Source organism: Echeneis naucrates, chromosome 8 (genome assembly GCF_900963305.1).
Source record: "Echeneis naucrates chromosome 8, fEcheNa1.1, whole genome shotgun sequence".
Lineage (NCBI taxonomy): Eukaryota > Metazoa > Chordata > Actinopteri > Carangiformes > Echeneidae > Echeneis > Echeneis naucrates.
In genome coordinates this window covers 11,500,923-11,528,714 of record NC_042518.1, presented here as the reverse complement: position 1 = coordinate 11,528,714, position 27,792 = coordinate 11,500,923, and the positions used below count along the sequence as shown (strand labels likewise).

Here is a 27,792-nt window from a genome sequence, read left to right as displayed (position 1 = left end):
CATGGTTGTTATACCAAAGACAAACAGAACAAAACCTGCACAGGGGCACTATCCTCCACCAGCAGTATCAAGGAGCTCGGGAATGAGCTGGTGGGAGGTGATACAGCGGCAGTGAGGGAGTCAGACCCAGATGAGCTTAAAAAACCTGAGGTAGCAGATTTACTCATCTATCAAACATTTAGCATTTTGAAGCTCTTTTTTGATTCCCCGAATTTTAGTGATAGTTTTTTTTTTTTTAAAGTGGGAAAGTTATACCTGATCATATAGTTTGCTTATCTTTGTTGTTGTGCTGTTTTAAAACCACTCAATTTTATTCATGTATACTTGTTATCTATTGTATTTCAGATAAAATACTGACTCACCAAAACAATTAATGTGACAAAAAGCAATCAACAAGCCGAACTAAAATTTTAACCTCCAAGAACATTAGCCGAATAATAATTGACTATTTTTCTGATATATTAATGAAGAACAAATTCCTGAATTTCAACACAGGGCCATGATTTCCCACCCACAGAGGACATGCACAGGAAGCTGATAGGAGATCTACAGCAGCAACATCAGACAGAGGTGGCTGCGCTTCTGAAGGAGAAAGACCAGCTGCTGCAGGAAGAGACAGCTGCCACATTGGCAGGTAAAATGAGTTGGCAAAAAAAAAAAAAACTAAATTAAAATAAATTCTTACATAAGTTAATAATTGAACTGAATTATTTTTGTTTCAGTGATGGTGAATTTTTTACTATGTTAAATTGACTGACATCAGACTCTTCAGTGGAAATTAAAGGGCATTTAAAGGACAATTGAATGGCCAACACTGCCATTAGATGTTGCATTAGACCACTGGCATCTTAGACCAACTTAGACAAATGGATTGTCACCCAAGTGTAAACCGTACTGGAGCCGAGTAAAAGTGGCCACTAGACACAACTATAGGCCCAAATGAAAACAGACATATGACATTATGTAGTTCACAGTCAAGCTGGGGCACTTCGGTAGCTCTTAGGACTCAGTAAAACCAGCATTGGCTCCATGTGGGTGCTATCTGCAGTAAGAAAAGTATTAAAGAAAAATGTTTTGACAGTTGACCGCAGTCTGACTGGAAAAGCAGTTTTGGCTTTGAATCACATCGCTTCTCTTCAGCTGAACCTGTATTTTCTTACCTGAACACTACGTGTTGCACTGTGTTAACTTGTGTGTGGGCGATGCCCTTGTGTGTGTACGGAGGAGTCAAACGGGTCAACAGGAGGAACTCAAACTCACAAACATCCCACATTCTCAGTCTGGTTACCAAATCCAGAAACAGATACACTCATTGTGGTCACAGTTTGTTACTCCACCATACCTTCACATACTGAAATAGTCATCGACATATCGAATTATATAAAAAATTTATTGTTTAAAATCCCACAACCGTTGGTGCACAGTTGCACATGCCAAATTGTTAACAGAAAGTCAAAGGTATCACGAGACTCTAGCCAGCCGCTAATGAAAACAGACATATGACATGATAAGTTCCTCATACACAGAGAAGAAACACAGTTCTGAGTAAAGTCTTCAGCAGATTGCAGTACTGGCTCGGTGGATGGACTGAGAAAGAAATTCAGTCTTGGTCTGTATCTGTAGTAAAAAAAATAAATAAATAAAAATCTGGATATTTTTACAGCCTAGCAGTAGATTGTTGTCCAACTGGGGAAAGCAATTCTGCTTGGGCAATTCCTTTCTCTTTCTCTAAGGCCTTCTCAAGATTAATAAGCGGTTCCTTCAGTAAAGCAAATTTTAGAAGGTCACATTCACTTGAACAGTGTAAACAGGACCATGTAGCTTTGTGTGTGAGTGACGCCACTGTATTTACATGTGGGAATGGAAAACAATTTAACATGAGCGCCAAATACTTATGAATATCTTCAGCCTGGTGACCAAAAATTTAAAATAGGAAATACAGAGGGGTGACTATGTTCAGTGCAACACCCAGCTACGTCTGCTCTTTTACAGCCATCGTAGCAATGAGGAGAGCCCACAAACAGGAGCTGGAGAGAAGCAGACAATCTCAGCACATCAGGGAAAGCGCTGACATCACACAGCTGCATGTGGAGTATAAGTGAGTATAGTGGAGTATAACTACTGAATTTTCTTCTTACGCAGAAGAGCTTCATATAACTGCAGCTTTTACTGCAGCATCATTGTCTTGGATTAGATTCAACTGTGACGATGTCAACAAACTTTACAGTATTCAAGCTGTGCATCCCGTCATATAGACATTTATTAGTTTATTTACAAAGCAGAATTAATCAGTAATTATTAAAGCGGATAATTAGCTCTTTTTCGCGGTCCAATTTCTTCCACAGTCTTGTTCGCCTCAGTGTACATCACCTGTGCCTCTGCTTTGCCGCTGCAGGAAAGAGATCCAGTTATTGCACAAGGAGCTGGAAGTGCTGTCAATTCAGCACACTCAGAAGTGCTTGGAAAACGCTCACCTGAGCCAAGAGCTGCAGGATGAGAGAAAGTCTTCGATGCAGTACCAAAAAGAAAACCAGGAGCTAAAAAACAAGCCGGTATAAAGATTTTCAAGGCCTCTCTCTCTCTACTGGGTGACTTTAAACATTGTGTGCTTGTATTTCCAAAGTCTGACTTTGTAAAATTTGATCACTTTTCTTATCCCTTTATCTCCTGTCATCCTTTAAGAGAGAGATGGATGAAACGTCTGAGTCACATTTCTCAGAAAATGAGAAACAGTCACTTGTGGCTGCACAAATAAGTGACTTCTATGAGATGGAGGTTAGTGTCCGGAGAACACAGTTATTTCTTTATCTTTGCAGCATGTATATGAAAAGTTTCTGCTGAAAATGGCTGCCTAGAAAATTGTGATGTTTGTGCTTTTTTTTTAAAGACATTATAGACTTAATTATACTGTACTGATGCTGCAGGTGATTCTGCGGGCCAGGGAAGCCGAAATGCAGTTTTTACAACAGGAGGCTCGTTCACTCAGGGAAGAGTTGAAGATTGCACGAAGGGTAATAAATTGTTTTTGTGCATTTGTGGATCTTTCTGGAGTATAAATCAGTTTACCAATGTTAAAAAAAAAAAGTTTTCTGCCTTTGTGATTGATGATATGTAATTTGAAAATGTGTAAATATACAATTAACAACAAACCTCTCCTTTGATTTAATGTTCATATGCAGAGGGGCATGTTCAGAATATGATAGTCAACTCAACAAAAGCAGATGAATAATAAAAAATCTGTACATGTGATTGGGATTATACATAAGTCTGATTTAATATAAATGCTGTTTCACTGTTGTGTTGTGTATTTACTTTTTAGGGCAATGTGTAATTTTTCACTGACATGTCTGTATGTCTGACAGGACAAAATATACGCCCAGAACAAGTTGAAGGCCCTTTACAAGAACAGCCAGGAGGAACCCCTACATGATGTCAGCAAAATCTGTGAAGATCTTAAATTCGCCACTTGGTCTCCGGGCAAAGGTGCTTCAGGTCAGAACCGTAGTGAGACACTTTATATGTTGTCAACATTACTTAATATTAGTGGTGATGAGAAACAGCAAGTCTGGGGATCGGGATGTAAAATCTGCTCAACCAGGCATATTAATAGTTTCACTTGGTTTGGAGTAGCGCTGCCTTTTGTCTCATGGTGAACATGAATGTTTAGATCCACCTTTAAGATGCAGTCATTTTGGGAAAGAATCTCATTCACTCTATTGCTGAGAGTTAGATGAGACAATTGAGGCAACTCGCACATATGTCCAATTAATATGAAGACATGGGCAGCAGCTGATTGGTGGGTTAGTATTAACACTATAGTTTTCCAAGAGCAGGGAATTTTCCAACTCTATCTACTGCACTTTGTTTTTCTCAGAGGACTCCATGACAAGCACGAGTAATGCAGCTTTTCTGAAGAAAACAGAGAAATCCTCCCTCACACGTCAGATCAGAGGAGTAAGATCAAATGTAAAACTTGCTGAGCCATTACTTATTTACTTAGGGACAAAAATGCATGTGTGTCTGTAATAGTGGGTTAAATGGGTGAATGAAAAAATGCTATCAGTAGTGTGATCTTTATTGATTACATGTTTCCGTCATACTAAATATATATTATCAATGTTTACATTTATCGCTCATCTGTTTTATAATGTGTTTTGCTTGCAGAGCTTGAAAGAGTGTCTTTCTGTCCAAGAAAGGATGAAGTTATTTGAGTCGTTGTGATCCAACGAAGATGAGAACTCGAAGCTGCACGTCACCTTGAGGCATTTGTATGATCAGCCCAGTTTAAAGACAGAGGATGTGCTCCTTTTTTCACACAATGCTTTATTTAAAGTGTTATTTCTTCATACTCTTTAAAGGGGGTGAGTTTGTACTTTGGAAATGAGCGGTCAACACTGTGTTTGTGTGTGAGAGTGAAGCAGCTTCACACCACTAGAGGGAGCAACAAACGCTGACTTTTCCAGATAAACGTTTCCAAACGCTTTGTCACTCTGCAGAGTAATCCCAAAGAAATGACATTTATATACTGTATATGCACAAAGAGCAGTATAACTGAGAGACGCTGCCTGTGCTTTCATGAAACAATAACTTGCATATGAACATAGTGTACCACTGGATGTTGCATAATTCTACATTTATTCTCTTTTATGTTCTCCTCTTGCTGCAAAGGAAATAATTATAGAGATGTATTATGAACAAATATGCCGAGTTTTTGAGAGGTTTTTTTTTTTTAAGATCAGATATAATGAGCATCGATTTTGTATTCTGTAGAAATTGCATCTTGTCATTTGTCTGCAAACCAAATAACAAAATTCACTGTTTACCTTTCCCTCTTGGCTGCTGACAACATCTGATTGTGAGCACGTAATCAGTAAACAATTAGATTGGAGCTTATTGTTGATATGCTGTAAGGTTTTGACCCAGAGGGAGATTTATCATGTCTATACAGTCCTCATCAAGGGATCTTATGTCACATTCACATCATAAGGGTTAGTTGGTAGAAATGGGAAAGAATCTCATGTAGGTTCGACAAGGAAACACATTTCAAAACTATTGTGTGTTATGTTTGCAATGCAACACCAAACTAAATGTGGGTTGAATTACTGTCTAATGTATCAGAGCTTTCAAATGTCAAATTTCCCTGTCATTAGAACAACTTAGAGGTTGATGTGAATGTTGTAAACAAAACAAATACGGATGTAACAATTCTAACTATTACTAACCCTAATTATAGAGAAATCAAACAAACCGACAACATTTTCCCCATGAATAGTCCACATGGTTATATGGAGATGAAGTGTTTGAATAGAAGGAGAATACACATCCAAATATTGTACTGTCCCTTCATATGGCAAAATAAAGTGTCAGAGCAGCCCGATACTGCGACAGGATAATGTGTTGTTGTTGCTGCTTCAGTGAACAGGCTCTGACGGTGTTTGACACGAAGCGAACCTGAGACTCTTGGGAGCAAAGAAGAAATGAGGAGGCTGGTAGAGTAAAACGTGGACGTCTGTCTGTCCCATGTGAGACGCCCGCTGCTCAATTGGCAGAGCATCAAGTGTGTAGTCATAATGCATTTTAGCAGGGTCTCCAACTTCATACCACCTGTCATACTGAGGGAAGAGGGCCAGAGAAGTCCTGGTGACCCCAGACATTTTGCAATAACCTCTGGATGATTGTCTAATTTGCCATTGTGGCTTTCTTACAAATTTACTCTCAAGCGATGTGCCTCACATTATAGGGAGGTTCCTCGGATAACCTTTAAAGCTTAACACATGTTCCTGCTGAGAGCTTGCTTTCAGGCCCTGCTCTAATTCAGTTGTCTTTATTATATTCTATGGAAACAGACTCTGGACAATGAATCTCTATGTCTCCAGAGATCTAATTGCTGCGCAGATTATAAATCATAGCTCCCAGTGTGTTTGCAGAGGTTATGTCCATGTTGCTTCTTTGGAGTTGCACTCCTAAAGAGGAATATGGCACCTCATTAGAAAGTAACTCTCATCTTTCTTTTCCTGCAAATACTGCCTGTGAAACTTGGCTTGTGTGAGCCAACAGTCTGAGAGAGCAAAGCTGACTCTTCATGTTATCCATCATGCATATGATTCTGCTCCTTTGAGTGCTATATCTGGCTCACTGTGACAGTAAAACAACTTAAAGACCAGTTTGTTTCCAAAAATCTGAATAGTTTTGAGCATCTGTCCGAACCTTTCATCCTTACAGGTGAAGTACATGCCCGACAAAGTGTGAAAGTCTTAAAGGCAGCGTCTATCCTTCGATCACTGACCACATGGAAGGCCTACCAGAAGAGCAGTCAAGGTGAGAAATAACCATGGCTGGGAACATGAACTCCGAGAAGGACAACCGATCACCCAACATGATGAAGAGGCGATTTTCATATCAATATTGTGCTGAAGAGACTGATTGGCTGAGTCTCAGAGAGGTTTAGTTGAATTTGTGCAGACATGACATAGAGACAGGCTGAGGTCTGTGGGGAGACAGTGGGGCAGTCATGTAGGGTTGACAGTATTACTTATGAAGCCAAATTTATTTGTCAGTGTAGCAAAATGTAAATACTGTGCATACAAAAACCTCCCAAAACTTCAAGGATCCAGTATCATCAGGTTATTTTGTACCATTTCTTGCTGGTACCAGTAGGCTGCAGTAGTTGACCTCATTTACTGATCCTATTCTTAATCATATATTAAAAATTTATATCTTGGACAAAGACAGGAATCATGTCAGCCCAGTGGATCATTTCAGATGGTTCACTGATATTTAATGGAATATGACACGAATTAATATCTTTGGCTAAAAAGTTCATAAATGAATTTGCTCTGACATGGATTTCAATAGTTTCAACATCTACTCTTAATGAGTTTTTGATTTTGATGTGATGTTAATCTGATTACAACGTGCTAAACAGAATGAATAAGTGATTTTAGTTGGAAAAATACATGTCTCAGTTTGTTTCTGCATTCCTTTGCGTATGATGCAGTGCATGTGTGTAAGTGCACCTGCAGGGTTCGTTAGCAGTCGAGTTGCCCCACCAATGCTCCCGGCCCTCATGACGGATCAGCGGATGATGTAAAAACACCAGTTCACAGGTGCACCTGCTCAGGCTGTAAAAATAAGTGGCCCATTTAGCCATGCAAAGATCAATTACAGCAACCAGCAGTGGAGCTGCCCCCTATCAGTGAGCCCCGCCTCTTCCCCCACAATGCACCTACACTGCTGATAAGACCACAGCTCTGATTATTTTAAGTCACAGTCAGCTTTAAGGAGGGCATCATACAGTGGTTTTATTATTATTATTATTATTATTATTATCTCAGTTTGATTTTGAGCTCAGTGTTACAAAATCCCATCCAGAGGCGTGTGGCCTACATCCAACTTGTTCGCTCCAACTCACATTTGTCCGTGTTTCTATGACAATGGATGAATCCTGCATTGTTCACCTGAGACAAGTATAAATTTGGCACCAGCGTCAAATTTGGCAACATAAGCCATGGCATGGAGGATGATGAGGTATTCGGGAAAGCACTGAAAGACAGTCAGTTCCTGTATGAGCTGTAAATAAAATGTGTTATGTGCAAGGAAAATATGGTTAGCACAAAAACAGAGATAAGGTCATCTCAAAAAGACTTAAGCAATCAACCACCATAAATCACCTCAAAGAACCAACAACAATTACATTCTACATAATCCATTAAAAGGCAGCATGGTGACGTAGAGTTTTTTTTTTTTTTTTTGTACTACAGAGCACTGGAAGCAGATCTGTCAGTGATTTTATTCTTTTTTATTTTTTTATTTTTATGTGGACCAGACCATGAAGTTAAACCCCTCTGGATATAATGGAGAGCTAAACCTTAATTGTCAAAGTGCACAAACACTCCCAAAGTTTCACCGGGGTTTTATTTGAGTCAGTGGGTCGCCTGCCGGTAAGATGGATTCTGTGTCTGTGCAGCATTTCTTTTTGTTGGGTTGGTGCGCAACGCCTCTCTGCCCCACTCACAGGTTGTTTTTATCCACGTTGGCTGCCAACAGAGACTCTGTATCTTTAGCTTTTGTGTTTGTTCTCTGTTTTTGGGGGGGCGGTAAACTTCACCTATTTCCAAAAATGTTATTTTTTATTTTAAATAAATTTTATCCACAGTTGTAGGGTTGGAAAAAACTCATTGGGGCGCTGTAACCGAATGGTTACAGTGGTGGTGACACTCTGCATTACATAACTCAAGGTAATGCTATACTGTGCTATTAATGTATATTGTGGAAATATCTTGGAATACCGATGAGAGTACAAGCAATTCGATCGTAAAGGAGTAATAATATCATATTAAAACAAGTGGCCAATCTACTCACAATAATCAAGCCATATCTGTCTCGTAACAGGCTGATATATCACAAAAAATCTGCTCTTGTGAGTAATAATAGTGCAGGAGAGTATTTTCATGAGCAGGAAGGGAATACAGTTGTAATACATGTGATATTATGCTAAACTATGAGGCATGCATTCATGTATGCTGCTTAATTTGTAGTCTCACTTTAATAAAATAAATCAGCCCTGATATGTTAGATGTGGGCATTAACCATCCTATCCAACTTTATATATATAAAAGATGGGAAAGATGTTCTAGGCCATCCGACCATCCTATGTAAGGTTATATAATTCATTATAAGCAAAGTGTTTTGCATATTTCTGTCAGTGGGGGACTGTGATTATGGTTTCTCTGAAACTGAAAGGGGAAACCAGTAACAGTTGTAAATCTTTTTCGCAGAAATATTTTGAATTAATGTTTTACTGCGTGGTCAAAACCAATAACACAAGAAGTTTCAATTTCAAAACTCCACAGCAGATAAATAGACAGACTAACTGGGTTATGCATGTAGCTGCAAAAAGTGGAACAATGAACCCAACCTGCAGAAACACGCAATGAGCTTGAGCAGCAGGAGTGCTGCTGAGAGTCAACGAAACAGACGGTTACACAGTTGTATAAATGGAGTACCTGCCATGCTCCTAATCCTGAGTGTCCTGCCAGAACCAGTTATGCTCATGTCTAACTGAGCTTTGAGTAAACATCCTGTGCTCTGCCTGGTGTCTCCTGTACCACACAGGGATCACCATAGTGTGACATAATACTTGAAATGAATCTGGAGAGTGTGTGCTGACAATCTGAAAGATGATCGAACACTGCAGCGCCTGTCCTGAGTATGGTCAAGACTGGCCCACTTTGCCCTGCTGCAGTGAGGCGGCCTTTAAATAACTCGTTGGGTAGAAGGTATCGGCTCTGGGCTCTCTCCGTCCCAATAGCATACTTCACATCCTCCTCTGGTCTGCCATCTCCAAACTGAACCCATAACCCATTTACAGGCTTGGCATCACAGTGTGGATGTAAAGCTGCAACACACACACGTACACATACACACACATATAGCTTGAAATATGTTGTTTTTTTGTTTTGTTTTTTTATAAAAACTGTTATCATTTAACACCAGGCACAGCCAAACATTACCTTGATTACTTTAACATACCCATTAAGCCTGCATTTAGTAATTCCTAATGACGATCTACAGATACAGAATCTGCAGTGTGATGTCTTTGATCTTTTCTTGGGCTCACAAAGGTCAAATATTGTTTCTATTATAATTAGAAAACTGATACTATGTCTACCATTGCTCAGGTTCCTTCGAGGCCATGATATCGCAGTACCGCACGCACACACCTTCCACCCATATCTCTGCTCTCTGATGTCCTCCAGTGAAGCATAGTCTGGACAACGCTGGCTTGTGAAACTCAACTAAAAGAAATTCAAACTGCCAGGCTGGGCAGTGTGCTTTTATAATATCCCAACAGCGTGTTTGGGACTGTTTGTGTTTTGAATGACTCACAACAGCTACCAGATAGATTCACAGTTCCACTTTATATGTCTCAATATCAAGACAGAGTGGCACAAAATTTTGGCATGAATTATTATCAGTTTATGATGACAAAAGGAGTAGTCTCAGAAGGCCGTCGGGCGCCAGACTCTAGTTTGGTAAAACTAATCAAGGAAACAACTTCTCGTTATCCTGTGAAACACAAAAAATCATTGATTTCCTTCTTCTTCCAAGCACATCTATACAAATACACACAGAGAGGGTTCAGCGGGAGCTTTGCTTTCTGAATGAGTGAAAGTTGACACCACAACACTCACATTAATTAGTACATGAAGACATTACATATTGTATGGTAAATAACTGGAAGTGTGATATACCTCTTTGACTGCTTGCTTAGATGTGAATATGTAACAGGTGGACTTTTTACTGCTGTTTGATAAACCATCCAGTGAGCTAGCACTTTGGCCAATTTTGTAAAAGAAAGGAATGCTGGAAATTAGAAGTTAAAAGTTTATGCATCCTGAAGTTATCTTAAGTTATCATATATATCTATATGTATAGATATATATAGCAGAATAAAACCTGCTTTATAAGACTGCACCAATTTAAATGCTGGAAGAGTAATTTCACAAATGCACGTGTTTATGCTCTGCTCACTGTTTATATCCAGTCTTTCAAGGATCACATCAGTCCTAAATAAACCAGTTGGTTGTTTTAACCCCAACCAATGCTGGCCAGCGCTGGTGCAACACTTGGTAGAGGAAGAGCACACAGTCTCCAAATGCCAAGTATCTACAGTGACACTGTGAAAGGGAGGGGGAGGACAGGAGCTGAGCAGTGAGGAATACTTCACTAGATGTGGGAAACAGAGTGGGATCTGCAGCAGAGCAAGATCAGATAGCAGATATACTAAGAAAGTGTGAGGGATTGTTGACTGGCCAAGACTCTAAAATGAGCTGTGCAGAATTGATTTTTTGATTGGATTGGACTCGACAGGCCATGTAAGCTGTGAACAACTCATTATGCTATTTTGAGGGTCAAAATTATGACTTCAGCGCTTCACTAAAGTAATTTTCTTATTCCTGATCTGGTTCTGATCAGCTGGATACCAATCGAACTATAACTTTGACGGACAGTAGGGGTGATTGTAGTGCTTTTCTCACTGAGTAGAGAAAGAGACGTACTAAAACTATGAGACACAGACATGAAGGTACTTTGCAGCCTTTTACTTTTTTGCCTCAGGAGGATAGAATGGTTCTCCCCGAAACAGAAGAGAAGAGCTGAAGGACACCTGAGGAGAAACATGCAGTGATTTGGCTGAAGGAGTGAGAGAAAGAAAAAAAAATCAAGACTGGAAATCAATATTTATCAGCAGAACATAAGGTAAGTTCCTTGTCATTTTCGAGAGACAAACTGCGTGTATATTGCTGCCTACCACAGATTCTCTAACTGTGTCTCATTGCTCAGTTCTAATATATCTTCAGTCAGAACAGTGACGAAACGTCGGAAAGGTTATAGAATCATTTCTGCTCCACTGTCAGGATTACAGCCTGCTGCCTGATAATTAGAGCACATAGAAACCGCAAATTCAGATGAAGCAATTCTTGTCAAAATCCATAAGCACAATAACTCAGGCTGATGATTTGAGACATCGTAGAAATGGAATTCATCACATGCTTATGTGTTAGAAGCAGATTGGACATTCTCTACATAAGCTGTACATACAGTACAGGTCAATGATGTTTATATATTCTCAGCTATAGAGAGTGATAGCAGGGACACCTGCACAGCAGCAGCCTCCTCTCTGACCCCATTTGGAGGCTTTATTAAAGATGAAATCCCAGTTGCTTTACAGCTCTACATTCTTCAAACGCCGAATTTCCATTGTTGATGTAGCCTCCCATTGTTTTGTTTGTGTGTTGAGCTCCAATATCTGAACAGAATAAAGTCAAAATCAAACTCAATGCCGAATCTAAACTAAGTAAACAACTCATTTATAGCCAGTTGCTGCCCATCATGTCAATTTCTGCTGATGCTCATTTGAAGTCCCTTGACGCCACAGTGTGGTGGTGTGGCAGTGTTTATTTTCTGTCGACTTTCCCTCCAATTTCAAACATGAGGTTGACATTTGTGGTTTTTTGTAAAAAATTTCCTGTCACTTCAGATATGTGTATCAATCTCAAAACATTATAATTTATATATATATAATTTGTTTTTGTATAAATACAGAGATGCCAACTCTTGCTATAATATGTGAATGTCAAGCTTATGTCATATAATATTATTGCTTTTTTTTTCTATCCCAATTGTTAAGTATCATCCCTGTATGCTTGGTGTGTGATGGAGGCTGCAGTTGGGACAGATCAGGATACTCTTCAAAATATTTTTTCCATGAAAGTGCCTAAAGTGTTGCCATCGATCGGTCCAATCAAAAATGTGTGTCTGTGGCTGTTTCTTCTTGTGCCCTGGTTTTTTTCTGTTCATATTATTTTCCAAATCAGGAGCACAGGGGAATCGCACAACCCCATCACTGTACTCAAGTGGCTCTAATAGTTGTGCCAGCTGGAGGAAACAGAAGATACGTCACATAAAATGGAAGGGCATTGGATTAGCTGGCTATTTTTGTATCGTGTTGATCAGAGCAATATGTATCTTATATTCCACAGAATTGCCAGTACAGAGAGGAAAGACAACAAGGCCAAAGAGAAAACCAAATATGTGCTATGAAATATTATATTAGAAATGAAATGCAGCGTCACCAGTATTTTTTTAAGCAATAGCTTACCTTGAAACCAATTTCCAAAACAGAGGACAGCTTGAAAATCGGTGTGATTTCGTCACTTCATATTAAGCAATTGCATTTGAGCATATAGAAAAAAGAATTAGTGAAAAGGCAACATACTAGGAAAGCTTCATGAACCTGCAGCTAAAATCACAGTCATGGTCCTATAGTTAGTTGATATTACAGGGATTGACTGCTGAAAGAATTCTAGTCATTTTCAAATAAATCACAAATATTACAAACCTTCTGTAAAACTGGAAATAGAGGAGAGAGTTGGTGGATTTTGTTTTGGCACAATGAAGGTACATACGTGGAAATTTTGTAAAAAATCTGACTGTGAACTTCTGCTCAGACAAAGGTAAATATATTTGTCACGCACCCTGTTTTGTAATTATATTCTGCCTGTGCTTCCTCTGTAGGTAACTCCATTTCTGCATCAGCTCTCAATCCCTGCAGGCTGTGCTGGACCGAGCGGTGATTTTCCTGGGAGCCAGTTCAGTTTTGTATGAGCTGGGCTGCTAGCGTGACGATACGAGGCTGTGCCCCACTGAGGCATGAGTGTGGAAAGGGCCCACCACCACAGCTTCCTATCCTGTGAAGAAGAAGGCCTGAGACTTAGCACCATGCCAGCTGTGGGCAGCTTTGGCAATGGCAAGATTCACACGAGACGCAAAAACCGAGGGCGGTTTGTCACCAAGACTGGGCAATGCAACATCCATTTCTCAAACATGGATGAGAAGTCACAGCGGTACATATCTGACATGTTCACGACGTGTGTGGACATCCGCTGGCGATACATGTTCCTACTGTTCAGCTTGGTGTTCGTGGTGTCCTGGTTAACGTTTGGCTTGGGATTCTGGGTGATTGGCCTCCTGCATGGTGACATGGACCATTCTGGTGAGGACGAAGGTTTTGTTCCCTGCGTCACTCAGGTCAACACCTTTGTGGCCGCTTTCCTTTTCTCAATCGAGACCCAAACAACCATTGGATACGGTGCTCGTTGTGTGACAGAGGAGTGTCCGGCTGCTGTTTTCATGGTGGTCTTTCAGTCCATCATGGGCTGCATCATTGATGCCTTTATGATCGGCGCTATCATGGCCAAGATGGCGAGGCCTAAAAAGCGTGCACAGACTCTACTCTTCAGCCACAATGCGGTCATCGCCATGCGTGATGGGAAGCTGTGCCTCATGTTTCGGGTTGCAAACCTAAGGAAGAGCCACATCGTGGAAGCTCATGTGCGTGCCCAGCTGGTTAAGCATCGTTACACAGAGGAAGGCGAATACATCCCCCTGGATCAGATTGACATGAATGTGGGCTATGACAAAGGCATAGACCGCCTATTCTTGGTGGCACCCCTCATTGTTGTACATGAGATTGATGAAGAAAGCCCTCTGTTTGGCATCAGTAAGCAAGACCTGGAAACATCTGACTTTGAGATAGTGATTATACTTGAGGGGCTGGTGGAGGCCACAGCCATGACGACACAGGCACGCAGCTCGTACCTGTCCTCTGAGATCTTGTGGGGTCACCGCTTTGAGCCCGTCATCTTCGAGGAGAAGAACCAGTACAGGATAGATTACGCTTACTTTCACAAAACATTTGAAGTACCATCAACCCCCAGGTGCAGCGCCAAGGAGATGGAGGAGAGAAAGTTCACAGCTTCCGGTGCCAACTCCTTCTGCTATGAGAACGAGCTGGCCTTCATCAGCAGGGATGAGGAGGATGAGGGAAATGTAGAGAAAGAGGAAGACAGGAAGTGGTCATCAGATTTGGTGAATGAGCCAACCACTGCTAGAGGTGAGCAAATGTCCTCCTGTCGAGAATCTGAGCTTTAACCTTTGGCTGTTGCTTGTTTGCTTGTTTTTGAATGCAGAGCAATGCAGGTGTCATGTGAAGCCCCTATGACTGTCGCTCTACTGACACGAGGACATCACTGAAGACATTTACTGCTGCAGCTGGAGGGTCAGCAGTACCAATTTCTGTCACACAAACAAGACTGAAACTCATCACATTTCTCTCTGGATAAACTGTGTTGCTTCCATGAAATGGTTATTGCGCTTTATGGAAACTGCCCTGTTTCAGTTGGCAGATCCTTACAAATACATTTGCATGACAATAGTATAGTTTTGTATGAATATCTTGAGAGAGGTTTGATAATTTTGATGGGACTTTCTGTAGGTGCTCTTCACTGTCCTGAAACCTACAAACTATAACTGTGTGCTGGGTGAAGACGACATTTAGAAAAACTAAACCTTGGGATTAGAAACAGAAGACCAACAGTGGATTTTGATCTTATGATATAAATTATATGAGGAATAAGACTAAATCTTCTACATGACACAATATCAGGTGATGATGAGCTGATACTATATGTAATTATGGGAGACACACTAAACGGTAAAAAATATGAGCATGCATCACGAAATAGGAAAACATTCATCTTTTACCACTTATCTGTTTTCGGGTCGCCAGGCGTGCTGGAGCCAATCCCAGCTCACTCTGGGTGAGGGCGAGGTCACCTTGGACAGGTCGCCAGTCCATCACAGGGCCAACACACAGAGACCAACAACCACTCACACTCAGAACCAGTTAACCCAAACATGATGTCTTTGGACGGTGGGAGGAAACCCATGCAAGCACATGGAGAACATACAAACTCCACATAGAAAGGCCCCAGGCCAGGAACCGAACCCGCAACCTTCTTATTGTGAGGCAACAGTGCTAACCGCTGTGCTGAATGGGAAAACATATTTATGCATATACACAAGTAAAGAGTTTGTAATTTCTGTCTTAATAGCAAAAAGGAGGCTTTGAGGCTGGAGAGAAAGCAGATTGAATTTGTTCATCCACTCAGGGTTCCCTCAGTTTGTTCCTGTACCTGTCAAAAAGTTTACTGAAATAGCAGACACAAATTTGTCAGTTATGATTTTTATAGTTACTGAAACAACCTATCCTTGATTTCAGACTGGTGAAAAGAAGTTGCTTATAAAATCAAGTTTCCAAACCCAAATTTTGTCTGTTACAGTGTGGAATTAAGCTTGAAGCCTGTGAGCTTCATATGTCTGCTAAAAAGGGAATTTCCAGCTAAATTATAACATTTCTGAGATAACTCCTTATATTTGATATTTTACTAAAAGCCTCCAGGCATCCCGATCATATGTTCATGATCATGATCATGATCACAACAATCTCCATGCAGTGTAGAGACAGAGAGGCTACATTCATGTTTTGTTTTGGGTTTTTTTTCCTTGTATTTCCAAATAGTATTATATTATCCACTTTTAAAGAGAAAATATTTTTAGATCAGGAGTAGCGTTAGCTATCTCAGGTTATGTTGGTTTGGATTGCTGCAGTGTAAACTGACCCCAATTCAATAAAGGGCAGGACAGAGCCGTATTAGCATACAGATTTGATGATGGAAGCATCCACACAGCGAAGGAAAGCTGATGTTAGCGGTGAGTTAGGTTGCTATGCAAACATTTGAATGTTTGCAGCTTGGTTTTGACACGACAAAATGAACAAGGTTTTTTTGTGAAACACAAAGTAGGTCACCGTAATTGCTACCGATGATTGCCCACTTGTTGCTACAATACAGTCATCAAATCGATTAATTGTAAACCAATGCTGTGCTGCAGGCCACGGCCTGTGTCAATGAAAATACTAACACCACACACTTCGGCCCTGTCAGCAACCTCAGCACGTGAAAACACAGCAAGAACAGCAGCTTAACTCTGAGCTGTCATATACTGGTAATCAAAAGCTTGGCTCTCATTAGCGTCCCAATAGTCAGCAGAAGAGTCTGTTTAAAGTCATCTGAGGTGAATCTGGGGCACACGGAGAACCTATGGGAGACAAGGTGGAGTAATATTGTGTCGTATCTGTGTTCTATTTAAAATTAAAAGGCCAAATTCAGAAAATCTAATGGGAAGCCCCGACACACAAAACCAAATACAGCACCGAGGATATGCTGTAAACTGTCTGCTGTCAATCATTTGAAAGGTGATATAAAAGAAATACTAATGAATATTGTTTTCGTATTTATATGGTCTGTAGTCACTCTCTGCAATATAGATATTTCTGTGAACAGAAGATCAAGAGATTTTAGCTTTTAAGCAGATTTAAATACATTTTGGTGTCATGATTATTCATTATAGATTTTACATGAGACTTCTCATGGTTTAAAAAGTAAAGTGAATAAAGTGAGTTTGAAGATTATATCATGATAACAAAAAAGGAAATAGTGTATTCAGATGACATATTTTATAAAAGTGATTTAATGTGAAAAAGGCCAGTAGGCACTTGCTTCATGGTAAATGTGTTTAATGTAGACATACACAGCTTAGCGGGAGAACCATCCTCGTTTCACCCTGACCTACTAATGTTGTGGCGGATCATACACATGGAAACAAATTAAAGTTTTCTGTTTGGAAAATATTACTCTCCTCAACTGGGATAGATGCACTTTATTATATTATATTATAATTTACAGATACTTCTGTTACTGAGTCCATTGATGTTATTGGTATCAGTCCCATCGGTTTCCCATGCCCTTGCATTGCATTTTGTTGTCTTATTATTAATAGGACAGGTAACAAATATTTTAGGTCATACTATGTATAACTGTTGCACTTAATCCAGGTGAAATGAATTAGTTTACCCGCCAGTAAAAGTGCCATGTGGGTTAACTAATACACCTGACTGCAATTTCAGCAAGTCTCAACACATTTGTACTTATATTTTGCTGACTTGTGCTGAAAAAAATCAGGATAGAGAAAACAAATGGTGGGTCCACTGTCATTTGCACCACAATCAGGGCCAAGGACTAACACCTGCATATATAGTGAGAGGGAAGGACTTGCTAATTTGTACATTTTCCAGGCCATAGTTGTAAATAAATAGTTATATAGTGTAAAGTTCCTTGAGCAAAGCAAGAAGGTGGAAATGCTCTCTTTCCTTCACTGAGTGAAATAATGAAATGAGTAACTTTGACCTCTTCTTGCTGTCTTCCACTCTAATTGCATTTGAAAGAATCTTAACTTGAAGTTGCACCATACTTTTCCTTGGTGGGTTCAGTTTGTTGTGTAAGACACAACACTATGAATTGACGGACAAATTTATAAGAAATCTCCTGTCGACTACCACAATAAAACATATTTTACAAAAGCCTCAGCAGTTTTCGTTTCCTCAATGGGAGTCAGACATCGGGCGCGGGGACAAGTTTACAGTAGGCATCTACTAAATCCATTTGTTTTGGAGCTACAAGAATTAAACGGCATGGGGGCAAAGTGGGAGCGAGCTGTTTGACAAACACAGAGGAATGGACTGTAATTTATGGCTGCGATTAGGTGGGACGGGATCTGGTTGGGGTCAGAGGTTTATTCTTTCACTCTTATGCAACCATACAGGCACGTCTTTGCAAATGTACACACAAGACTTGGCAGTCCCGCCTGAATTCGCTGCCCTGTAACCTTGAACACTGGGAAAGGGCTAACATGCACGCAAGCACACAAGCACTCACACAATCACAGAAACTTTACGTCAGATCTTAGAATAGCTTGGGTAAATGTGCGTGGGAAAATCTGTTTTTACAGCATTGATTTAAAACTAGAGAAAGTTTTACACATAATTAGTAAGAGAAGATAATTGGCTGGGACACTTACTAAAATAAAGTCAGTGAATGGTAACAGGTTGTCAAAATCAAAGATTCTTCTGAAATGAAAATAGAGTATCATCGTGTCCGTGTGTTGGCGTTAGTCCAGGTCTGTGCAGCATAATGCTATTTCAAACTATTTAACCATTTGATATTTAATTGAAGAAACTTCTTTCATGCTTTTCATTTTCAGGATTTTATGTCGGCGCCAGCTGAATGTATAATTTCTGACTTTAAGAGTGTTGTATCCTCTGTGCTGTGTGGTGGCAGGAGCACTGAGAATAAACTGGGATGCTTCCCACCCACTCTGCAGTGTTGGAGGATGAAAAGCCGTGGAGGGTCAGTTTTCTATCATGCGGAGTGGGTTGTTGAGAGGCAAATACAGCCTTAATTGCACCGGCTCTATTCTTTGCTGGTTTCCCGCAGCTGCCAGAGGGAGGTGGAGGGTGGAAAAAAAAGCACATGATGCAGCAGCTGCAATTCCTTTCCTTGAGCTATAACAGACATTAGACCTAGATGTTTTCTACTCTGGATGAGTGCATCTCCAAACAAAGTTTAATCCTTTCAGGAGCTGGGAAAATCTATCGGTTTCTACCTATGTGATCTCAGTACAATAACAGTAATTTATCTATGTGGTGCACTTTTTTCTTTGGGCTTTCTCTCTCTTCTTAACAGTCCAATGTCTAAAATTCAAGTTTCACAGTTTACCTGATATATGATATATTACCTGTATACTAATATGGCTTTCTGGAGAAGTCACAATTCACTCTATACTTTGCTGTGATGAACTAGTACAATGGATGAAAAAAAAATAGTATTTATATCAGTAGACTTGAGGAGCTGAGCATGATCAGAATCAGACATTGTGTTGAGAAAAGGGCGGGAAATGTCCCTTTAATGTTGCCCTCCTTTGTCTGCGGACATGACATCCCATAAAGACAGAACAAGCCAAGGGAACCAATCTTCTTGATATTATATTGCACTTTCCACAGCAACGTCAGAGAGCTGAGAGAGTCTAATGTTATTCTTTTGATGGGTATGGACAGTTTAGAGTTTGGAAGAGTGTGAACTCTTGGAAGAGTGCCAGGATGGAAACTGGCTTTAGAATAAGGATGGATTAGACTGTAATTGAGGTGATATTGTCTGACTGCCTCATGTGAGTCTTGGAAATTGAGATTTTGTGAATTTCTCATTGCTTTAAAAAAAAAGGAATAAATAAGGGAAAGCAAGCTAAAAAAAAAAAATGGGATTATAAACATCCACATTTTATTTCAATTGCCTTATTTTAATTTTTACAAACAACATTGAAACACCTAATAGTTAAAACACAACAATGTGGTCGTTGTTAGCCAATATAAGGTCAGTTTAACCGTCAACTAATGTATTTTGAGGATAATTTAAAGGAAATGAACTGGGGTATAAACATTTAATAAATAATTTTTACACACGACCAATTTCTAACAATATGTCATAGTGTAAAATGTTTTCAACTTTTTATGCGCAAATTATTCGGAGGTGGCTTTAAACTGACTTTAAACCACTGACTTGTAGTGATTTTAAATGATTTCCATAGACTGATATTTAAGTTTGAAAATAAATAATTCAAAAAAATAAAAAAGTAAAAACAACCCATAAAACAAACACGTTGAATTTTCTTCTGTAAGAGGCCTTGAATTAAAACACCCTGATTAGCGACAATTATTCATTCATTCATCTTTTACCTCATATCTCGTTTCCGGATTGCGGGCGGTGCTGGAGCCAATCCCAGCTCACACTGGGTGAGGGCGGGGTCCCGCTGGACAGGTCACCAGTCCATCACAGAATCCAGAATAATGTCTGTCTCTCTCTCTCTCTACCATCACTGTTAAATTCTGGAGAGTGTGTGTGTGTCTACTAGAACAAACTTATTTGTATTTATTGCAGTATGAATGCTCGATGAATACTACATTACACCTGTAAGAAAAACACACTTATTTTGTGTAGCTTTGTGTAGCATCTGCTGTGTTACATGGCAGGTCCTATATTCCTCCACCACTGATTGGACAGACTTCTTGTTTTTTGTGACCCAATAAGATGGTTTAAAACAAAAAAAAAAAAAAAAACTACACAAACATCAGCAAGCACTCATGTCTTTCTTTTCCACTGCCTAATAATTAAAATAAAGAAAGTCTTCTTAGGCTCGTGTTCAGGATGGTTGTAAAATAAATGTTATAACCCACCTCAGTCCTGCCAGCTGTGGTTCAGCTAATTGTATTGGAATAGTGGTTTGAAATTAGCTGGGGGGAAATGCATCACATTTTGCCTGAGAAGCAACAATTTGATCTACTGTAAGTCACAAGACTATATCTGCAATAGTGTAATTACCAAATAAACTTGAATTTTGGCAAAAATAAATTACTTTCTTACCTCAATAAAGTCTGCATGTACCTGTTTCCGGCCTTGACAACCACCATGCGAAACTGAGGATGAAGTGGGCAAAGGCTGAAATGATCGTATGGCTCCTTTCTCTCCCCTGACTGATGGAAGTGGTGCTGTTACAACTGATGATTTTGAGGGGTGCCCTTTTCGCTCAGAGTTTTGCACATTTTAAATGTTGCATTTACATGTTTGCTGAAACAATTGATCCTATAATTCAGTCTACCACTGATTGTATGACCGGTCAGCTCAGTTATGTGTTATAGGTGGGAAGGTAGGCAAATACACATGGCTGACTTATATTTTCTTGCATCTACATTTTAGTGAGATGACACGATTAAAGATAGTACAGCTATGATTATATAAACTCTTATTATATATTATATGATGGTTTCCTCTGTTATTTAGATAATTGGTATTGCGGCCCGTTTAATCTCATCCTTGTGTCCACATACTGTGAGGACACGTGAAGAGTGCAGTTTTAATGAGAAGGCACAAATATCTCCCAACGGCCAGGAGATTGTTTCAACATGATTCAGCAAATGTGACACAAACACAGTTTTGAATCACATGTCATGCATCTCTCTTGTCATGTGGCTAAGGCCAGTGTCACTGACTTACATTCAAGTGTCTCCTGCCAGCTCCTCTATCTCTTTAAGTAATTTTGCCCCTAGAGACTCTCATCCTCCAGCTGAGCACATCACTCAGTAGTAAAATCTGCTCCGGTCTCCACTCCTGCAGACATACAGGATTTGATTACAGCAACAGGCTGATTGAATTACAGGAGGCACTGAGTCAAATACCTACAGCAAACACAGAACAACTGGAGGACTTCCTGTATGCCTGGCGCTGAAATGATCCATGCAAGGACACAGTCACAAATTATTAAGACTTATCAAACCCATCCTGCAACATCCCATTGTCATTTCTTTGCCTCACAAGATTATTCCTTTCTCAGTCATGTCCAGTCTTCACTCAGCTCTTCCTGGTCAGTATTGTGGATTTTATGTTTCAGCCTTTCATTATTATCATAGAACTGTAATCAGCTCTGAAAATACTGCAAATGCAACAAAGGAAAGGTTTAAGGGGTTATAAAGACTAATGAAATTTAAAAGATAGATTTACTGAGGTTTGCTCTAACATAAAAATAAAGCTATAGTTTTTAACCCCTGATGAATTTGTAAATGTTTTCTATTTTCCCATAAACTAGAGTTACTGTCTCCAGGCACTAATTTTATTTGAAGCCATTTTTTACAGAACTTCACAGAGGAACATAGATAATAGAGCAAGAAAACATGGCCTTCAAATCCCTGATTCCTTTCACACTGCTAACATTTACTTGGGTGCCCAAAATCAGTTTGAGCCAAAATAGCAAATGTGCTGCCCTCATGTGGCGAAACCAACTGAGGCAGCGAGCAGTCACCTTCAACCAGAGATTTTTCTATGAATTTCACAAAAATGGCTTTAATTCCAATTGATTTTTTGGTGAACCCCCTCCCCCCCCCTAAAAAAAAACCCAAAACAAAACAAAACAAAACAAAAAAAAAAAAACACACACCAAACAAACAAACAAAAAAAGAGGGATTTCTATTATTAAATACATTTTATTACAGAAATGACATATCTGGACAGCCTGGTCTTAAAACACAAAGAAATTGCTAAACACGTATTTTGGTTGGTGGAACTGACAAATACAGCCATGTATTCTTCTAGTCTTCTCCTTTTCCTGTGCATGTGTTTATTTCTAGATTTCATTCATGGATTTGACCAGACAAACCCCCCCCCCCACCCACACCCTGGCCCCCAAGCTCTCCCTGCAGTTTTCCCTCAGCCCCAGTTGCATTGGTCTTCATCTGTATAATTCATGATTTCTGTGACCAGGCCAGTGCCAATGGTTCTGTTTCCATCTCTCAGAGTAAACCTCTGGCCTTTCTCCAGGATCATTGGCTGACGGAGCGTTAAAATCAAGGAAGTGTCCTCACCGGGCATCACCATTTCCTGGAATGACAACAACAAATACGAGAGGGGTCACTATTCCTCCAAATCCTGTTGTTTTATTACACTCTTTATAAAAGTGAGAGGTACAAGTGTGTATGTTGTGAAAGCTTCAACTACTTGGCATTTTAATAAACTAGTGGGACAAACAAATATTGATTGACCAGAAAAATTGAAAAAAATCCTCCAACTTTTGAATTCTGAAACACAACATTGCAAATACACAAAACATGAAAACACATGTACTGTATATCAATTTTGAGTCAAACCGTTTAAGTAATATTTTAAAATATGCAAATGAACAGAAGGACTCAATCCGCTGCTTTTACAGATTCAACCTGAACATCATGAAATTACAACAGTGTTTTTGATATGTATGTACAGATCAACACATATGAAAACACAAATGTTTGAGTATACACCTTGTCAGCAGGCAGAGTGATTCTACAGGTCATGTCCCAGGTGAGAGAGAACATGACAGGCATGAAGTTGGAGACAAATGGTTTATGTCTGCCTCCCTCTTCTTTACTCAGAACATACACCTGTAACATAGAAAGTACAAATATGTCCAGACAAACACACACACACACACACACACACACACACATCAATGTGTCAGTCTTAAATTCAAATATAAAAAATAAACAGAATAGTTCCTAACTATATTGTCTTCTTTATTAGTTTACGACTTCACTCCCTAACTTGCTTTGTGAGTAGATGAATACAAATTTTGCCAGCCAGATGTGACTCATTAATTGTTCAGAAATGCAAGGAATAATTCAATAATAACATAAGAAATGCATATGTCTGCTGTGTAGCTCTCTCAGACCTGGGCTTTGACTTTCTGGTGGGGTGAGATGGTTCCCGGTTTGCTCATCACCATCCCTCTCCGTATGTCCTCCCTCTTCAGACCTCGGACCAAAGCACCCAGGTTATCTCCTGCCTCTGCCCGATCCAGAGACTTGTGGAACATCTCGATACCTGAGACAGACAGCAGGGTCAAACTGTTTCTGTACACCAACACCAACCATACTATTCAAGAAATATGTGGACTCAACCACATCAGACAGTAAACCTGACTTAGTATTCTGTTACATATTACATATATTATTATCAATGTATCAAAATCTTGTTGACACAAAGTATTCCTTCTTCACAGAGACATGTGAGGTGCTCAAGAAAGAAAGAAAACAAATCATGAGATAAAATGTATCTAAGCAGGAAAACGGACCATCATTAGCCACAAGAACAGCTTTACTGCACCCAGTAATAAAGTCAACAGTTTGACTATATATATATTTACTGGTCATTCAAACGATATTGCCTTAATGAATGTGTTGTGGGGCACTGTCTAAAGACCCTGATACACCTGGACATGTGCATGTGACTGTCTGATAATAAGATTGGCCAATACATATGTCTGTGTTGTAAAAACAGTGTTTCCTACAAAATTAGATTTTGTTTGTGCCAGTAGCTGGTGACGGGGGTAGGTTCTCTTGAATCAATCATTCAATGAAAGCCTACTTAAGGCGCAAATATTTTGTGACTAACAAATAATTATAATTCATATAGCTCTGTTTGCATTTGCTGTCATTTGTAGCCTGTCCTTCCTGACTCTCCCAAGCAGCATTGTGCCTGTCTCTCTTTGGCTGCTTAAGACCAGCACTTATTGAAGCATGTAAATAATCTAAACAAACTAACTGAATGCCTATTCCCACTGGATAAAAACTGTTCTTGCTTACCATTTGCATTCTGCTTTGCTAATATCAGGTCCAGACTTTCAATGTGTCTTCTCAATACCAACACATTCAAGTAAAAAAAATAAAAATAGGATCAAACATTGTGGCAGTTACAGAATACAAATTAACCTTGGCCATTTGAATGATCAGTCAGTACTGATAGAGAGGAGGGGCTGTAGGTAATGCCTTTATATGTGAAGAAGAGAGAGCGACAGAGAAAATTTTCCACCTGTGTCTTTGCCATGTTTTCATTCTATACACTTTTAGAGTTATGTTGTATTTTCATCCACTCACCAGTAACAACAGACTTGAAGCTGCGATTGTGACCTATGAACTCACAGTCATCTCCTTTCTTGATGACACCCCTCTCCAAGGTGCCTGTCACCACCGTACCTCTGCCTGAAAGACACAGTTCATCACCCTCCAGTACACAGCCACATCATCTGTTTCAGTGTATCAAAACTGTGCATCAGATATCCGCAAACATTTACAATGAGAATATGTTGCAACTAAACCTTAAAACGATACAAGGGGAACTAAAACAGTATGAAAAGTTACGATTCTATGATTATAAACTAAAAACCATCAATATTCCTCATGTGGATTCAGCCTTACAGAGCAGGGCTCTAAGTACTCATTTCTTCTTACCTGGAATAGAATAAACTCCTTCGATAGGCAAAAGAAAAGGTTTCTCAAGCTCTCTCTTGGGCAGAGGAATGTAAGAATCCACAATCTCCAGCAGTTTCATCACTGCATTCGCACCCATCTCAGGCTCTTTGTTCTGAGATGAAACAATGAAATGAAACACACATTGCATTAAATGTACTGCAGTTAGTCACATGTAGGGCACTTCTTTTGTCGACTGAAGGACCTGAATGGTCAGAGCTCATTAAGAGTAAAAGTGACTGAAGTGAACAGTGGCTAAAATCAACACAGTACTCTCTAAACTGAATGACAAGTCACTGCCAGCCGCGCCCCACCTCCAGAGCACAGAGGGCTGAGCCAATTACAACAGGTGTGTTCTCGCCGTCGTAGCCAAACTCCGTGAGCAGCTCACGGATCTCGATCTCCACCAGCTCCAGCATCTCCTTGTCCTCCACAGCATCGGCCTTGTTGATGAAAACCACCACGTGCTCCACACCAATCTGCCTTGCTAACAAAAGGTGCTCCCGTGTCTGAGGCATCTGGCCGTCAGTGGCTGCCACCACCAAAATGCACCCGTCCATCTGAGCTGTGCCTGTAATCATATTCTGAAAAAGGAAAGCAACGCGTAGTATGATAAAAATAATCATGTTTTCTTGGTCAGGCAAAATAAAGGTGGGAAAATAACTGCAGCTTACCTTGACATAGTCAGCATGTCCAGGGCAATCTGTGTGGGCATAATGTCTGTTGGCTGTGGTGTATTCTACATGAGAGGCATTAATGGTGATTCCTCTGGCCTTCTCTTCCGGAGCATTGTCAATGTCTTCATACTTCTTGTACCGAGCACCACCAGCATCAGCAAGCACTGAGGGAGGGAGGTCACAGTGATGGAACACTAAGAAGCCCGTAGTTTTCCCTCGTGGGTCAGTGAAAGTGATTAATGTGCTGGCCTAATGTAATTGTTAAATGCATCAGCTTTACATTTATTTGGGTTGGAGAGCCAGCAAAAGCCTGGACATCAGTGATTTTACCTTTTGTGATCGCTGCAGTCAGGGTTGTCTTGCCGTGATCAACATGGCCAATTGTTCCAATGTTGACATGGGGCTTGTCTCGAGTGTAAGTCTTCTTTGCCTCTGCAGCAAATGTCCGCCGACTCAGAGGCACAGCACACTACAAGTTAGAGACAAGCACGGGTATTATGTAGCTGGGAAATATTGAACAGTCTGCAAACTATAAATTTGTGTGCATACTCACCAATCTATAGGAGCTGTGCAGGAGGCTTGGTGAAGTAAGCTGAAGAGCTAAGAGGGAGAATCAAAATATAAGGATATTATGAACTCAGATAATATCTGATTATGAAACAGCTTCATTCGGGGAGATTAATTTTCTAATTCCAGTCAAATTAAGGGTTTCTTGCTGCTGAAAATTAGTTTGGGGAATGAATTATTTAACTTTTTAAAATTCTGCAGAAATATAATCATGGCTCAAACCCACTTTACTTGGTTGTCAACTTGACAACCTGTTTCAATCGAGGTAGTCTCATCACATCCTCCATATTTACGAATCACACTTAACTACCAAATTATAGTGCTATATGGTGCATTTCGTGGCCTCGTCAATGATTTCATTTCGTAAATCTTTGTGTCGTTTCATCAAAGATATCTGAATACCTCTAAATCACTAAGACAGCATGGCTGGGAAATTAAATCTGCTTTGCACCTGCATTGATCAGTGATCACTGTCCACCTCCTGTCCAGTTTCTGATGACAGAGACAGGACGAAATAAGATTTTAGGACCAAACCAAACTAGCTTGATTCACAGCAGCTGACATCAGCTTAACATATAATCTTTATAGGCTAGTGTGTCATCTTCACAAAGCGACGAAACAAGTTACCGAAAGCTCCAGTATTCGTACATCTGCCTGAAATATTACTGTCATTTAAAGAACCGCTCATCGGCCGGACCTCATCCTCTGTCGTTAGCTAACTCAGAGGTAACGTGACCTTGCTCTGCTGTCGGAGGAGACAGCATCCTTTTTTCTCATCGTCTCACATTCATACGGGCGCACACAACCTATTCTCCAAAGGACGCGACACAACTGGTTGCAATGAGCAAGCAAAGTGTTAAAAATGCGCCCAGTTTAAGGAATTTTAACAAATTTTACCGGAGAAACATGCTCGCAACCCCACAAGCGCCGCCATCTTCGGTGGTTAGACAAACTCAAAGACTAATAAAAAAGCAAAAGAGAATTCGATTCGCTCACCACACCGCCTTTGTGTTTGTATTTAGCGCCTTGTGTTATCACTATTGGTGTCGGTACCTTGGAGGGAAGCTGTAAGATATTGTATATTATACACTACTACACTACGCCAATTGACATATAGAATAGAATAGAATAATCACAAATGTTGTAAAAAAGTAAGTGTTAGGTTATTTATTATTTTGCACTTCTCGACTTAGGCTGTTATGAGGTGTTCATCTTATTTTCACTCATACTCTTTGAACGTCGCTCGTACCGAACGTCACTGATTTACCGTAAGTATGTTAATATGACCAAATGTATCGTTGCGGGTTTTAAATGTGGCATATGGACCGCTGTCAGTTATAGTATATTTTAATGTTTAAGTTCTGAATTAAGCAGAAGATCTAAAGTCTGAAACGACCGCGCGGGGAGTAATGGGCACAGTGAAAT

General features: G+C 40.0%; 2 protein-coding genes across 2 annotated transcripts; one reads left to right on the top strand and one right to left on the bottom strand.

The window, feature by feature from the left end:
• The first annotated feature begins 10,809 nt into the window (after positions 1 to 10,809).
• Positions 10,810 to 15,198, top strand: kcnj12b (potassium inwardly rectifying channel subfamily J member 12b). The gene is made up of 4 exons (XM_029508405.1): positions 10,810 to 10,877; positions 11,119 to 11,259; positions 13,078 to 14,430; positions 14,532 to 15,198. The coding sequence occupies exons 3-4, from the start codon at positions 13,213 to 13,215 to the stop codon at positions 14,550 to 14,552; spliced, it is 1,239 nt and encodes a 412-aa protein (XP_029364265.1). The 5' UTR covers positions 10,810 to 10,877; positions 11,119 to 11,259; positions 13,078 to 13,212; the 3' UTR covers positions 14,553 to 15,198.
• Positions 15,199 to 22,316: 7,118 nt separating this feature from the next.
• tufm (Tu translation elongation factor, mitochondrial) lies at positions 22,317 to 27,320 on the bottom strand. The gene is made up of 10 exons (XM_029508989.1): positions 27,265 to 27,320; positions 26,354 to 26,400; positions 26,131 to 26,269; positions 25,798 to 25,964; positions 25,438 to 25,707; positions 25,106 to 25,238; positions 24,752 to 24,856; positions 23,548 to 23,699; positions 23,141 to 23,260; positions 22,317 to 22,721 (listed from the first exon to the last, which is right to left on the bottom strand). The coding sequence occupies exons 1-10, from the start codon at positions 27,299 to 27,301 to the stop codon at positions 22,551 to 22,553; spliced, it is 1,341 nt and encodes a 446-aa protein (XP_029364849.1). The 5' UTR covers positions 27,302 to 27,320; the 3' UTR covers positions 22,317 to 22,550.
• Positions 27,321 to 27,792: the final 472 nt, after the last annotated feature.

Excerpts from the sequence above, each read along its gene's own strand:
- kcnj12b (XM_029508405.1), top strand. The coding sequence starts at position 13,213 with ATGAGTGTGGAAAGGGCCCACCACCACAGCTTCCTATCCTGTGAAGAA. Across the intron at positions 14,431-14,531 it reads GGAAGTGGTCATCAGATTTG|AGCAATGCAGGTGTCATGTG; the intron begins GTGAATGAGCCA and ends TTTTGAATGCAG.
- tufm (XM_029508989.1), bottom strand. The coding sequence starts at position 27,301 with ATGGCGGCGCTTGTGGGGTTGCGAGCATGTTTCTCCG. Across the intron at positions 24,857-25,105 it reads AGGAGTTTATTCTATTCCAG|GCAGAGGTACGGTGGTGACA; the intron begins GTAAGAAGAAAT and ends TGTGTCTTTCAG. Across the intron at positions 22,722-23,140 it reads TCACTCTGCCTGCTGACAAG|GAAATGGTGATGCCCGGTGA; the intron begins GTGTATACTCAA and ends TTGTCATTCCAG.